The sequence below is a fragment of the Vulpes lagopus genome, chromosome 2 (genome assembly GCF_018345385.1).
Source record: "Vulpes lagopus strain Blue_001 chromosome 2, ASM1834538v1, whole genome shotgun sequence".
Lineage (NCBI taxonomy): Eukaryota > Metazoa > Chordata > Mammalia > Carnivora > Canidae > Vulpes > Vulpes lagopus.
The window spans coordinates 173697117-173711371 of record NC_054825.1 but is presented as its reverse complement, the minus strand read 5'-3'; the positions used below and the strand labels follow the sequence as shown (position 1 = coordinate 173711371).

The 14255-nt window shown below is 60.6% G+C and overlaps 2 protein-coding genes across 3 annotated transcripts; both read left to right on the top strand.

Annotated features, from left to right (window-relative positions):
- Window positions 1-2499: 2499 nt before the first annotated feature.
- On the top strand, window positions 2500-12370 carry GAPDHS (glyceraldehyde-3-phosphate dehydrogenase, spermatogenic). 2 transcript variants are annotated; one of them, XM_041745113.1, is made up of 11 exons: window positions 2500-2626; window positions 5057-5222; window positions 5917-6013; window positions 6179-6285; window positions 9467-9557; window positions 9652-9770; window positions 10141-10222; window positions 10497-10648; window positions 10799-10961; window positions 11897-11994; window positions 12084-12370. In XM_041745113.1, the coding sequence occupies exons 1-11, from the start codon at window positions 2560-2562 to the stop codon at window positions 12154-12156; spliced, it is 1215 nt and encodes a 404-aa protein (XP_041601047.1). In that variant the 5' UTR covers window positions 2500-2559; the 3' UTR covers window positions 12157-12370. The 2 variants fall into 2 exon arrangements, with proteins under 2 accessions (XP_041601047.1, XP_041601048.1); XM_041745114.1 differs by lacking the exons at window positions 5057-5222; window positions 5917-6013 and having other exon boundaries at window positions 2519-2626.
- A 197-nt stretch (window positions 12371-12567) lies between these two features.
- On the top strand, window positions 12568-14255 carry TMEM147 (transmembrane protein 147). Its single transcript, XM_041744406.1, has 7 exons — window positions 12568-12757; window positions 12825-12894; window positions 13257-13316; window positions 13408-13544; window positions 13682-13766; window positions 13853-13974; window positions 14055-14255. Exons 1-7 carry the CDS (start codon window positions 12681-12683, stop codon window positions 14176-14178), a joined length of 675 nt encoding a protein of 224 aa, XP_041600340.1. The 5' UTR covers window positions 12568-12680; the 3' UTR covers window positions 14179-14255.

Below are 14255 nucleotides of genomic sequence, written 5' to 3'. Positions count from 1 at the left end.
AGCCATGCGGGGCTAGTGCAGAGGCAGGCAGAGACCAGAAGAGCAAGAGCCAGTGGGTGTTAGGTAAGTTGGGTGCAGGGGTGAGAGATATTTGGGTTTTGGTGCCAAGGGGAGAGACGGAGAGGGGGTGGAGGTGGGATCACTGGTGGGAAGGCTGGCGGGAAGGAATGTGTAGGGCGTGAGCAAGTGGGGGCGCAGAGTTATGTGCGTGGGTGCCCAGGTGTGGTGAGAATCGCACGAGTTTTCAGGCTTTGCTCAAATGAGAGCGAGCAGGCCCGCTTCCCTCGGAGGCCCCACACTTCCCTCCCGGGTCCTGGACACCCAGGCCAGAGACCCGGGAGCCTCTGTCGTTCCTAGACACTGCCTATAGAGGGTGACTAAGCATGCCAACTCTCCAAGCTGGGGCTCATTAAATCTGTTTTCCTGTCTCATGCTCCAGGGACAAAGTCAAATCCCTGGGCAACCTCAGGTGTGGCTCCCCTGGCCTCGTCCAGCACCTAAATGAGGGAGTTGCCCCTGCCAGGAGATTGCAGGGTGGGGAGGGGTGGGCCGTGAGCTGCAGACTCCAAATCCACCCGAGATTGGGGGGGTGGTTCTCCTCCCGAAAGGCTCTGCCCACCGCTCTCTCTGCCATCCCACCGTCTCCCTCAGCCCCATCTCTGTCCATCCCATGCCCACTGGCCACTATTTGATTCGGGACTTTGGCATCTGTCCCCACGAGAGACTGGCCTGGAGTTGTCCTTCCGTGGCTGTTCTGCTGGTTTGGGTAATGGGAGCCTGCTGCTTTCCCAGAGGGAGGGAGCAGGGGAAGTTTCAGGGCCCAGGGTCGAGGCCGCCCTGAGCAGCGGCACTCCCAGGAAGTGTGCTGGCCAGTGGGCAGGGGCTTGAGCTGCCACCGAGCTGCCACCGGCTGCCACCCGGCTTCCCCACTCGGGTTAGGACCTGCACCAGCTCCTGCAGGCTGGCAAACACCTGCCCCCGATGCTTTGGCAGATCTTGCCCATAAAGTCATCCGGACCTGAATCAGCCTCGGGGAGGATAGATCTTAACTCCGGTTCTTCTCTTGTTGGCCTGCTCGGATTTGCCATTTCTTTTGCACCAGTGTGGATCCTTTATATTTTCTAAGAAAATCTTCAATTGCATCTAGCTTTTCCTATTCTTGTAAAGCTGTACAAAACCGACCCCCTTTCAGTCCTGGCTTTCTTCGTGTGACCTTCCACACCCCGCATCCCCTCCCCCATCATATGTGTTAAGTTTGTCCCCCCCTCTTTGTTTACTTAATACCTGCATTTTGGTCTTGGGTCACTGAAATTCCCCATCGGTACACCCGATTTCTTTTCAGTTCCACCTCTCCGGGCCACCCAAGCAGGAGAGCCTCACCCTCGCCTGTCCCATTGCAGGTGCTTGGCAAACTGAGTTCCCATGAAGGCTTGGGGAAGGAAGAGGTTATGTCATTGTGCCCCTTCTTGCTTTACACCTCTATCTGGGATGACGACTCCTTCCCAGCCCAAACCCCTCCACCCCCTAACTCTTGGTCAGCCAGCCCTGCAGGTGAAGGTGCCTGTGAATCACAGATGTGCAAATGAGCCCCCACCCTCAGTGCGTTAAAAGGAGGCATCTGTCCTGTTGGTCCCCCGAAGCTGCTGTGTGCCAGTCACGGTTCTAGGCACCGGCGGAGGCCCCGTGGTGAACAGCGACACAGCAAATAGATCAATAACTAGATCATGACAAACTACATGGGAAGAACGGGATCTGGCCTGGAGGTCACTTAAATTCAAGATTGGGAATCCGAAGAAATGGGAGGAGGCGATATTGATGCGTTCGTTCTGGCATTGACTGAGCGAGCACCCTGTAGGTCCCAAACCTTCTTCTAGTCAATGGGATAGAAAAGCGAAGGGACACGAGCTCTCCGCCACTCTGCAGCGTACGGTGTGGTGGGCACAGACAACTGGCAAGAAAACGAGTGAACAGGATGGCTTTTCAGAGAGAGACAGATGCTGTGAGGCAAATAAAAATGTAGAGCGTGTAGTAGCTTTGCACGTTGGAGCACCTGACCCAGGAAGGGAAGCAGAGGAGGCTTCCTGGGAGGGGAGTACATGGAGGGGTGAGGGCCCCAGCGACAGTGACTGAGGGAGGAGAGCACGTTACAGGGCGTTAGGAGGGTCCCTCTGAAAGGGCGGCACCTGAGGGAAACCAGGAGGCAGCGAGCAAGGACAGGGCAGGGCTTTCCGGGCCAGAGGAAGCAGCTCGGGTAGCTCACCCCCGGGTGGGGCGAGGGGGAGAGGGGCAGCACAGGCAGGGCGCCCAGGGAGAAGGGGGGGACAGGAGAGGGCTTTAAGGACCAGGGTAAAAAGCTGGATTCTATGCTAGACGCCAGTGGTGGCCTCGGGACGCTGGGGCAAGGCATGCGGACGTCACGCGCTCGGCCGCCGCCTCTGTGACATCACCCGGCACTGTGACGTCGCGGCGAGAAGCTCGCGCCACTAGCCTGGGGCACGGGGCACCGCAGTGTAACATCGCGGTGGGTGCCCGGGCGGCTCGGCCATGAAACCTTAGGCCATGTCGAAACGCGACATCGTCCTCACCAATGTCACCGTTGTCCAGCTGCTGCGACAGCCGTGCCCTGGTGAGGGAGGCGGCGGGGCCACCCGGAAAGGAAAGGGGAGGCAGGGCGGTGGGGGCCCCCGCGGCGCGCGTGCACCAGGGAGGGGGCGGGAGGCGGCCGCGGCGCCCCCCTCCGTCCCTCCCCCTGCCCCTGCTCCCTGCCCCTGCCGTCCGGGTCCCCCCAGGCCTTGGCGCCCTGGGCGGTGGACCGAGGCAAGGGGGGGCCAGGCTCCTCTCGGGCGCCGGCCTGCGCTCCCCGCAGCTCCCAACCCCTGGGGAGGCCGGTGTGTTCACTGTCCCCACTCGCCGCGGCCACCGAGCGAGCGCAAGCCGCTGCCCTGGGACTCAGCGCCGAGGAGCCACCGACCCCGAGCCCCCACCGCCCACCCCCGGGCGGCCCCACCGCATCCAGCCCGAGGGGCGCACACGCCCCAGCGCGTGAACCCAGGCCGAGGCCACGCCGCATTCCCTCGCGGCCTCCGCACTGGCCGCCGGCCCGGGTGGGCGGGACGCCAGGGTCGGGGGCGGTGGGAGGGCCCCCCAGGAAGCAGGTTCTCTGCTGCGGGCTGCGAACCTCCTCCCTGCCCGGCACCCGCTCTGTGACCTCGGGCCTCGGTTTCCCCTCCGCAAGGTGGATTTATAGCACATGCCTTGCAGCCCTGGCCCCCGGAGCCCGGGCAGCGCCTAGCCGGTGGCTGCGCCCAGGAAATGGGAGCGGCTGCCTAATTAGGAGAGCGCCCGGGCCCTTGTTTCACCTACCAGGTGATGCTTCATCACTGAAGCTCCTTCGGGCTCTTCCTTCCCAGTGCAGCAGCTTTCCTCCAGCCGACGCACCCCACCCCTGGACCAGGCGGGGGGAGCCTGGGGGAAGGTGGGAGAGGAGAACCAGCTGTTTTCTTTTGAAAGGTCGTGGGGTGGGCTCAGATTCCCACTCAACCCACATGAACAGATCTCGCCCCTTTCCTGATAGTGGAAGCAGAGCCCCCAGAAATGCAAACATCCTAGGGTCACCAAAACCACAGGGTCACTGCCACAAATGAAGAACTGGTGTTGCCACAGGAAACCCACAGTCCAGGCTCAGGCCACATAGTCTGCGGCAGCCCGTGGAGGTCAGGGAGACCCAGAGGCCAGGTGGCCCCGGCTCCTAGCCCCAGCACCTTCCAGTGCCCTTGACTCTGGCGCCGAGTGCAGCGGCCACCTTCCTCCTCCAGCTCTTCTCCAACCTCTCTGTCTTCCTTTTCCTCACAACCACTCTTAGCAGCAACTTCCTCCCTCTGCTGAGGTCAGCACCTATTGGGGGGTGAGATCTGAGCCTTTGATAGTGGCCCCCAGCCAGGTCAGATGTGGTACCAGTTAACAGGCCAGAGAGGTCCCTGACTTGCTCAAGACTACACAGCTGGCAGGTGGCTGAGCAGGGGTGATAGTCAGGCCTGATTCCCAGCTGGAAACCCTCTGCCGGCCAGGCCCCCAGACTGGTGCCTCCACGTCTCCCCCCCTACCCCCAAGCCCTAGTCTACAGCCCTGCTAGCAGGCCTCCGAGCAGTGTGGGGGGGGCGGGCTTTCAGATGCAGGACAGGAGTGGAAGTGTTTACCTTTGGAGAGGTAGAAGCTGGCGTGGATTTCCACTCGTTTCATGTGATGATACCCCTGTATTGCCTCTGTGGATCACCAGAGTTATCCTCTGTGGATCACCTGGAGTGCTTTTAGAACCAGGATTCCTGGGCCTCAGTGTAGACCTACTGAGTCAGATTTCCCCAGGAAGAGGCCTGCCCTGGGGTTCTTATCCTAACAGCTTGGGGTCCGCTGAGCTAAAGCAATTATCAGATGAGTTTGGGAAATGATCTTTGAAATACTCATTTAAGTGGAGTGTTTCCTAGACTCTCTCAATAGCATTACATGCATCACCTCACTCAATCATCACAGTGACTCTCAGAGAGAAGTACTATCATCGTCATTTGCCAGAGCAGGAAACTGAGGCACAGACAATATCATCCCCATGTGTGATTGTTAAAAACGTGGACTCAGTTAGACTCTCCAGGGAAGGGTCCCTGGCATTGGTGGAGGGGGGGGGTTAAGTATTTATTTATTTATTTATTTATTTATTTATTTATTTATTCATGAGAGACACAGAGAGAGGCAGAGACACAGGCATTAGAAGAAGCAGGCTCCATGCGGGGAGCCGGACATGGGACTCGATCCCAGGACCCTGGGATCACGACCTGAGCCAAAGGCAAACATTCAACCACTGAGCCACCCAGGCATCCGTGGCATTGGTGTTTTAAAGCAAGCCCACCCCCTGCTCACTGAGTGCATCGTATAGGGTGGGGAAACTGAGCCAGGTGGTCGGCCACCAGGGGTAGGCCACCACAGCAAGGGGTTCCGGGTGGCCAAAATGGCTCATTCCCTCCCACTGTGACGATGCAGTTCATTGTCCCCACCCGATCCCCAACAGTGACCAGAGCACCGCCTCCGCCAGAGCCCAAAGTTGAGGCAGAGCGGGAGCCCCAGCCTGAGCCAGAGCCGGAGCCCAAACCTGAGCCAGTCAAGGAGGAACCCCCGCCTCCTCCTCAACCTAAGAAGGCTCCTGTGGGTCGGAAGCTGACCGTGGGCATCAATGGGTGAGCTGGCCCCGGCCCGAGGGCCCAGCCTTCCCTCTGGCTGCTGCCCGGGGCATCCCCCCACTTCTCGCCATCAGCGCTGTCATTCTGCCGACCCTTAGGAAGCACAGGGAAGGGGTAGACAGGGCTCGGCCCTCAGAGAGCTCACATTCTGCCGGGAAGACAACAATCAAATAAGGCACGCGACAGTCCAGTGACACGAGTAGAACAGGAGTCGGGTACAGTTAGCGGCAAGGACCGCGGTAGCCAGCTCTGAGGTGGGGGCAGCTCAGTGCGCTCGGAACAGGCAGGAATCTGTGTGGGGAGCAAGCAAGGGAGCCAAGGGGAAGGAGGGGGAGAGCTGGCAGGGGCCTAGCAGGCCGCGGTAAGCAGCCTGGACCTGACTACGGAGTTAGAGCCGAGGAGCTTTTCAAGCCAAGTGACATAATCTGCCCTGAAGTTCTACAAGATCCTCCCAGCTCCAGAGTCAGGAAGAGGAGGGCGGGATGGATGGGTAGAGGAAGCAGGAAAAGCATTAAGGGGCCGGAGAGGACACGTGGGCAAGAGAAGACAGTGCCTGCACTGCGCCGCCGCCTCTGGGAGTCCCACCCAACCCCCTAGAGCGCACCTCCTGTTAGCCCTTTCTCTCCCATCCCTCCTCTGCCTGCTGGCGAGGACTCTGAGCACCGCCCCCGCCACCCTTGTCCCTGGACAGATTTGGACGCATCGGCCGCCTGGTGCTACGCGCCTGCATACAGAAGGGTGTTAAGGTGGTGGCAGTGAATGACCCATTCATTGACCCAGAATATATGGTGAGCAGCAGGCAGAAGGTAGAGCTGGGAAGGGAGTGGGGAGGAGAGCTCCGTGGAAGGCTCCCAGATGCCATGTGGAACCTTCATGGGGGGGGGTGACTCCCTAGGGCCGCTCACTCCTCTACCCTTGCCACCCAAGACTGGGAGCCATCCTGTCGCCCGCAGGTGTACATGTTTAAATATGACTCCACCCACGGCCGGTACAAGGGGAGCGTGGAGCACAGGAACGGAAAGCTGGTGGTAGACAGCCAGGAGATCAGCGTCTTCCAGTGGTAAGGGCAGCTCTCGGACTCGGGCCCGCAGCATATCCATGCAGGAGCTGTAGAGAGGACTAGAACGGGACTCCAACCACTCACATGGGGGCCAGGATCCCCCAAACTGTGTGCACGCATGCCCCTGGGTACTGGGGTGGAGAGGGGTTTCCGAGAAGTCCCCGACCCCTAAAATGGTTCAACAGCACTAATCTAGAAAGGTGTCCCACTCTACTCAAACTACTTTTTATTTAACACACATTTACATGCTTTCTCACAGGCGTAGCAACTCAATATGTTTAACCCCCAACTTCTGATTCTCCTTCAACCCCCAAACCTATTCACGTCCCTTCCCAGGAAACGGCACCACCACCTAGCCAACCGTTTCCGCTCGGTTCTTACACAGCAGCCACAGGGGCCTTTTAAAAACATCAACTGGACTTGGTGACTCCCCTACTTAAATCCTCCAACGGCATCCCATCCCCCCTGAATAAAACCCCAGGTCCTGATGGGGACCCCCTGCCTTTCCATGTTGTCCCAACCGTGCCAGTCACCTCTGGAGACCCTAAACCAGACCTCTGACACTCGGGCAATGCTGCCGAGTACCCATGTCACACGGTTCACACTGATAGTAATACCCTTCCTTCCATTTATTTATTTATTTGGTTGGTTGGTTGGGGGTTTTTTTTTCCCATTTATTTATTTATTTTTATTGGAGTTCAATTTGCCAACATCTAGCATAACACCCAGTGCCCATCCCGTCAAGTGCCCCCCTCAGTGCCCGCCACCCAGTCCTTCCTTCCATTTTTTTTTTAATTTTTATTTATTTATGATAGTCACAGAGAGAGAGAGAGAGGGGCACAGACACAGGCAGACGGAGAAACAGGCTCCATGCACCGGGAGCCTGACATGGGATTCGATCCCGGGTTTTCAGGATCGCGCCCTGGGTCAAAGGCAGGCGCCAAACCGCTGCGCCACCCAGGGATCCCCTTCCTTCCATTTAAAGATAGGTTTAGAATCTGTAAATCAAAAGCAATCGGGTTAGATGTTTAATATGCTTCAAATATAAACTTTTAAGATAACAAAAAAATTAAAAATAAAAAAAATGGGAACCCCGAACCTGTAATCAGAGGTTCCCTTTCTAAATATAGAAGTTAGCAGCCTCGGCTGGACCCCTGGGCCCGAGACTTTCCCACGCACCTGTGCATGCGCCCCGGCCAGGTCCCTCTGGCACAGCCGCGGGGCCGGGGAGGGAGGGACCGGGGTCGGTGAGGATGAGAAGCGGACCCAAGTCTGGAATCGAAACACCAAACACGATTCCCACAGGGCAGTCACTGCTCAGACGTCCCGGTCCTCTCCTTACTGAGCCTGGCACTCCTGCCACCCGGGCAGCCTCCGCGCCCTCCGGGCCCCCACACCGCTGCCCCCTCGGTGTGCACCCTGCACCCACGAGCTGCCTTCTCTGGCGACTCCCTCCAGGCATCCGCACTTCAGCCCTTCCTAGTTGGGTGACCTTGGGCAGGGGACTGCCCTTGTCCTAGCACTTGTCCTTCCTGCGGCTTCTGATGGGGATGATGATCACACCCACCACAGCCGGAGGTAAAAGGCGTGTGGGGACAGTGGGAAGGACATTGTCCCACAGGCCACAGCGTCCTCGCCAGGAAGGCCCTCTCGCTTTGTGTCACCACCACTGCTCTGCACAGACGCAGGCCCTGACTCTGGGTAGACTCAGTACTTCCTTGAAGAATGAATGAGTGGAATCCTCAAACAGCCCTCTGGGCAGGAGAGCCTGGGGAAGGGGCTGGGGTCCTCTAGGGTGCCCGTTCGCCCCTCCCCTCCGCCCTGGTGCCGGCTCCTCTGAGAAATGCCAGCAACAGCACTTCCTCCTCAGGTCACCAGGGTACAGGGAGAGCACTTAGGACACGGGCACACGGTAGGCGTTCAGTAAAGGTGTGTAGAATGCCTAACAAAAAAAACCCCACAAGCACTGACTGAAGCCCTCTGGAGGGAGCAGGCTCATGGCACAGAATCTAGAAGACCAGAGAGATGCCAACAAATCATCACAGAAAGTACCAGGGTGGTGGTAAATGCTGTGAGGGGAATAACCCAGTACACAGTTTATCCCTTTATCACTTGTGGGCTAAAGCCAAACAGGAAAGAACAACAGGTGGTTTGATGTTGCAAATACGAACATTTGATACCAAGTAGAAATGTGAACTTCTCGAACAGGAAACAAAAATCTAAAAAAACAAAAACAAAAACAAAAACAAAATCTCCTTTACCTTCTTTAAAAAAAAATACAAGATTTACTTATGTTTTATTTTTTTAATCTTTAAGTTTGTTTTTTTTTTAATTTATTAGAGACACAGAGAAAGAGGCAGAGACACAGGCAGAGGGAGAAGCAGGCTCCATGCAGGGAGCCTGACGTGGGACTTGATCCTGGGGCTCCAGGATCACGCCCTGGGCTGAAGGTGGTGCTAAACCCTGAGCCACCAGGCTGCCCTTCTTATGTTTTAGAGAAAAAGAGCCAGGGGGCGAGAGAGGGGAAATCCAAGCAGACTCCAGGCTGAGCGCAGAGCACGACATGGGGCTCGATCCCATTACCCCGAGGTCACGACCCAGGCCCAAACCAAGAGCTGGCCACCCAGGCGCCTCTCCTCTACCTTTCTCATGCAAACCACTAGCGCCTGCTGGCCCCAGGGCTGCCTCAAGCCTCAGGGACTTGCCCAGCCCCTGGCAGCAGGCTCCTGGTGCAGGGGCCCTATGGTAAAGACAGGAGGGGCTAGGAGGGTCATGCGGAGGGTGCCAGGGCTGGGGCCCAGGAGCAGCGGGGCAGGCCTCACCTTCCTGGGGTCCATTCTGTGCGGTGTATGCAGAATGGGCCTGACCTGGTTAGGAGCAGTCAGGGATGGTCCCGCTGGGCGTTGGAGGCCTGAGTCAGGGAGGTGGCAGCTTGTACCTGGGCATAGCAGAGGTGGTAAAGCCAAAGAGGGAAGAGCGGCCTGAAGGTGGAGTTGGTGATGAAAGGTGAGACCAGCAGGGTGCAATCCATCGGGCCACTAGGATGTTGGGGTGGGGGGGGAAGAGATGGGTGCAGGCCGGGTAGGAAGGCGTCTGGTTGGCCTTCGAGCGGTGAAGGTCGTGCCTGTAAGGCAGGGCCGCGCTGGAAGAGCCCGGCTCAGGCGCTGCCACCCCTCCACAGCAAGCAGCCCCGAGACATTCCCTGGAAGTCTGTCGGGAACCCCTTTGTGGTGGAGTCCACAGGCGTGTACCTGTCCTTAGAGGAAGCTTCAGTAAGTGGGGGACAGGTGCTCAGACACCCGTGGGGGGTAGGGGGTGTGGAGGCGGCCCTCGAAGCACCCCCTGCCACCTGTGCTCCTCCTCTAGGGCCACATCGAGGCAGGCGCCTTGCGTGTGGTCATCTCCGCACCCTCACCGGATGCACCCATGTTTGTCATGGGGGTAAACGAGAAGAGCTATGATCCTGCCTCCATGAAAGTCGTCAGGTAATGGGCAGCACCCTTCTTAAGGGTGTGAGTGGCACCCAGAGGACATGCCAGCCTCCCCCTCTTCACCCCCGCTCCCAGTAGACCCCTGGTGCTGCTTCACATCTCCTTTTCCAAAGCCTTGACGCCGTCATGTCACCGTTTCCCTAAAACTCCCGGTTAGGACAGCAGGACTCCTGGGGAACATGCTTGGGGAGCGTCCCCAGCTGTACCTCCAGCACCTCCCCTCAGCCTGAAGGGCACCCCAGTGATCCCCCAGTGATCCCCCTCCTCCCCATCCTGACGTCCGCAAGACCAGGCCTGTGTGCATAACCCGAGAGAGGCGAGGGTGCAGGGCTCACACTGCCCTTGCACACCTGGCCCGTTTCAGCAATGCATCCTGCACCACCAACTGCCTGGCGCCCCTTGCCAAGGTCATCCATGAGCGATTTGGGATCGTGGAAGGGCTGATGGTGAGCTGGGAGACAGAGGCTGCCAGGAGGGGTGGCAGGGAAACTCCACCTCTTCCCAGGATTGGCTTAGCGTGGGGGGTTAAGAGGGAGAGAGCCGGTTTCAGGGGGAGGAGCCAAGTGGAGAAGTCTCTTAAAACACTGTGCGACCTCCAGACAGGCCGGCCCCTGGCCTGTACCTGGCCCTCCCGGGGTCTGTGGACTTCCCCACCCAGGTCACCACCTCAGGCCTGGGAGCTTAGGAGAAGGGCTCAGCTCGGCCTTCTTCTTCCCCAAGACCACAGTTCATTCCTATACTGCCACCCAGAAGACTGTGGACGGGCCATCAAAGAAGGCCTGGCGAGATGGCCGGGGCGCCCACCAGAACATCATCCCAGCCTCCACGGGGGCTGCCAAGGCCGTGGGCAAAGTCATCCCAGACCTCAAAGGGTATGAAGGCAGAAAGCTGCAACCAGGGTTGGGATACGCCCCCAGGAGGACTGGACTGGCCCCCAATCCTTGAGGGGAAAGTAGACACTAGGTGGGATGGATGGAGAAGTCCTGGGTTCCGACTCCCACCCCTAATGTGGGATTTTCCAGGAAGCTGACAGGAATGGCGTTCCGGGTGCCAACCCCAGACGTATCTGTTGTGGACCTGACCTGCCGCCTGGCCCAGCCCACCCCGTACGAGGCCATCAAAGAGGCCATCAAAGCGGCAGCCAAGGGGCCCCTCGCTGGCATCCTTGCCTACACCGAGGATGAGGTAGGGGCTGAGGGGGGGGGACCATGGGAAGAGCCCTCTGGGGAGGAAAGGTGATTTTCCTGTTGCCGAAGAGCCGCTCACGTCGTATCAAGATAGGGGCTGCAGGGCTGGGGAGGTCTGGAGGGCTGCTCTTCCCGCCTCAGGGTCTTTGCACTTGCTGCTCCTTTGGTCTGAACAGCTTTTCTTCCCGGTGGCCAAGCAGTCGGGCCTCAGCTGCTCCAAGCCTCGATTTCAGCTTCTGTCCTCAGTGAGATATTCTCCTTCTGACCCTCTTACTTGAGGTTCCCTTTCACGGTCAGCGTTGGCGCCGCTAGCATGTGCACCACAGGAAAGCAGGGACTTGGGGGCTCCGTGGCTCCAGCCATCTCCCCGGGGCCTGGCACTTCTGCAGCTGCCCAGTGAGTGCCTCAGGAACAAGACAGTGGCTCCCACTTTTCAACAATCGGTCAGGGTAGGCCAGGCCAGGCGTCTTCCCTGTAAGGAACGGCTGTCACCATGCATTTGCTCCCGGTCGCGCCATCTCTGCGCTTCCACCTTTGGTGCTGTCTCGGCTTTAGCTCCTACAGGTCCACTCTCAGCAGACTCTCTTGTTTTAAGGAAATCAGATCACAGCCCCTCCCACTGCTGGAAACCTTCCTCTGTGGCCCGACACCACACTAGGGCCAACCCCCGGGTTGGGGGGGGGCCCAGCCTCCGAGGGCGCCTCTGTGCTGGCCGGGACGTGACTGCTGCAGCCTCAGGGTGTTTGTGCTCTTCGCCCTTTGGCCGCAGGCCAAGCCCCCGCGTGCCTTCCTCCGCGGCCCCCAGAACCTGGACACAGCAGGGCTCCCAGACACTGTAGGTGAAGCGGTGGCCAGGTGCCTAAGAGCCGGAGCCTGGGCTCCTGGAGGTCCTTGCTCCGCGCCCACACTCATCTTTGAAATTCGGACGCCCAGGTCGTGTCCACGGACTTTGTGGGCAACACCCACTCGTCCATCTTCGACGCTAACGCCGGCATCGCGCTCAACAACAGCTTCGTGAAGCTCATTTCCTGGTGAGGTGGTTGGGGTCCGCGGGGGGGGGGGGGGGTTGCGGACCAGGAGCGGTCGGGAGGGGGGCCCTGACCCGCCGCCCCGCTCCCAGGTACGACAACGAGTTCGGCTACAGTCACCGGGTGGTGGACCTCCTCGGCTACATGTTCAACCGTGACCAGTGACGCAGGACGGCCCCCGTCCGCTCCCCTGGGCTCCCGGGCCGGAACCCGTGCCCCCCGTTCCCGCCCTCGCCTCCCCCGGGGCGGGAGGGCGCCCCGCTGTGAAATAAAAACGCAGAGTGCTCCCAGCCGCGCCCGTGTCGCTGCGCCGGTCCCACTGGGGGCACGGGCGCCCGCACTGCCCCGCCCCGGCCCCGCCCCCCGGCCCCGCCCCCCGGCCCCGCCCCGGCCCCGCCCCGGCCCGCCCGGCCCCGCCCCGGCCCGCCCCGGCCCCGCCCCGGCCCCGCCCCCCGGCCCCGCCCCCCGGCCCCGCCCCCATCCTGGCTCCGCGCCGGCGCACTGGGGCCGCGCAGACTCGGGGGCGCGGGGCGGCCGCGGGCCGTGACGTCAGCGCGCCGGCGCCGGCCGGGCCCCCGCTCCCAGAAGGCCGCGCGGGTCGCGGCGGAGGCAGCGGGCGCCAGGCCCGGCTCGGGCGCCAGGCGGCGGAGGCGGAGACGCGCGCTCCGGCGGGCCGGGCGGCCGGCGCCATGACCCTGTTCCACTTCGGGAACTGCTTCGCCCTGGCCTACTTCCCGTACTTCATCACCTACAAGTGCAGCGGCCTGTGAGTGCGGGGCGGCCGCGGGCGGGAGGGCGCGGGCCCGGGCTCGGCTCACCGCCCGCTCCTGCAGGTCGGAGTACAACGCCTTCTGGAAGTGCGTGCAGGCCGGCGTCACCTACCTCTTCGTGCAGCTGTGCAAGGTGAGGCCCCCGCGCCCCGGGAACTCCCCCTGGGAGACGTGCTCCGGGAGGGGGACCGGGAGGGTCCCCGAGGTCTCCGGGCCACCCCTCGTGGCTCTGTAGTGAAGTCGAGGGAACTCCGCCGGGCGGCGCAGCGTCGTGGACTCGTGGGAGGCGCGAACCCGGTGCTGCCTCCACCGCTGGGGTGCCTAGCCCCGCACCTCCGTGCCTGACCCCGACCCTGTACTCTCGCCCCCCGCTTCTGGCCGTCCCGCTCCACAAGGGCCCCCCGAGCCCCACCCTCCGCCTCCACGCCCGCTTCCTACTCATTCCCCTTGGGTGATCCCCGTCCCCCTGCAGCGACCTCTGTTTTCTGTTCTCAGATGCTGTTCCTGGCCACTTTCTTTCCCACCTGGGAAGGCGGCATCTATGACTTCATCGGGGTGAGTGGGGCAAGGGGCGGGGCGGTGGCGGGGGTGCAGGAGCGGGGCCCCCTGGCCCCCGTGCTCACTCGCGCGTCAACCCGACCCACAGGAGTTCATGAAGGCCAGCGTGGATGTGGCGGACCTGATCGGCCTCAACCTTGTCATGTCCCGGAACGCAGGCAAGGGGGAGTACAAGATCATGGTTGCTGCCCTGGGCTGGGCCACCGCCGAGCTCATTATGTCCCGGTGTGTGCAGCAGCCTGGCGCCCAGATCCCCGAGAAAGGGCACCTGGGTTCTAGGGAGGTGCTGGAGGGCAGGGGCCCAGATTCTGGGTGCTGAGGGTGTTTGGGTGCTGGAGAATCCCTCCCTTTGCCTTCCTCAGCTGCATCCCTCTCTGGGTTGGAGCCCGGGGCATTGAGTTTGACTGGAAGTACATCCAGATGAGCATTGACTCCAACATCAGTCTGGTACGCAGTCCTGCTGCCCCGCACACCTCATCGCTGCTGGCCGTGCTCTCCCCCGAGGCCTGCCCTGACTTCCTGCCTCCCTGCAGGTGCATTACATCGTCGCATCTGCCCAGGTCTGGATGATAACACGCTACGACCTGTACCACACTTTTCGGCCAGCGGTCCTCCTCCTGATGTTCCTCAGCGTCTACAAGGCCTTTGTCATGGAGTGAGCTGGGTGGGGTTTGAGGTTGGGTCTGTGTAGGGGTAGATTATCTGTTCTTCTCTCATTACGATGTTTCCTCACAGGACCTTCGTCCATCTCTGTTCCCTGGGCAGCTGGACAGCACTGCTGGCCCGGGCAGTGGTGACAGGGCTGCTGGCCCTCAGCACCCTGGCCCTCTACGTAGCCGTCGTCAACGTGCACTCCTAGGCTTGGTGCCCCTCGGACATTCACATACCCTTGCCCTGCCTCCCGGTTTCAGTGAAGTAAACAGTATTTGGAACGTT

What these genes read in the sequence shown, in the direction of transcription:
- GAPDHS (XM_041745113.1), top strand. Translation starts at nt 2,560, where the DNA reads ATGTCGAAACGCGACATCGTCCTCACCAATGTCACCGTTGTCCAGCTG. An exon ending in TGTCCTTAGAGGAAGCTTCA is followed by an intron (nt 9,558 to 9,651) that starts GTAAGTGGGGGA and finishes CTCCTCCTCTAG; the next exon opens with GGCCACATCGAGGCAGGCGC. An exon ending in GTCATCCCAGACCTCAAAGG is followed by an intron (nt 10,649 to 10,798) that starts GTATGAAGGCAG and finishes GGGATTTTCCAG; the next exon opens with GAAGCTGACAGGAATGGCGT.
- TMEM147 (XM_041744406.1), top strand. Translation starts at nt 12,681, where the DNA reads ATGACCCTGTTCCACTTCGGGAACTGCTTCGCCCTGGCCTACTTCCCG. An exon ending in GCATCTATGACTTCATCGGG is followed by an intron (nt 13,317 to 13,407) that starts GTGAGTGGGGCA and finishes CCCGACCCACAG; the next exon opens with GAGTTCATGAAGGCCAGCGT. An exon ending in TTGACTCCAACATCAGTCTG is followed by an intron (nt 13,767 to 13,852) that starts GTACGCAGTCCT and finishes GCCTCCCTGCAG; the next exon opens with GTGCATTACATCGTCGCATC.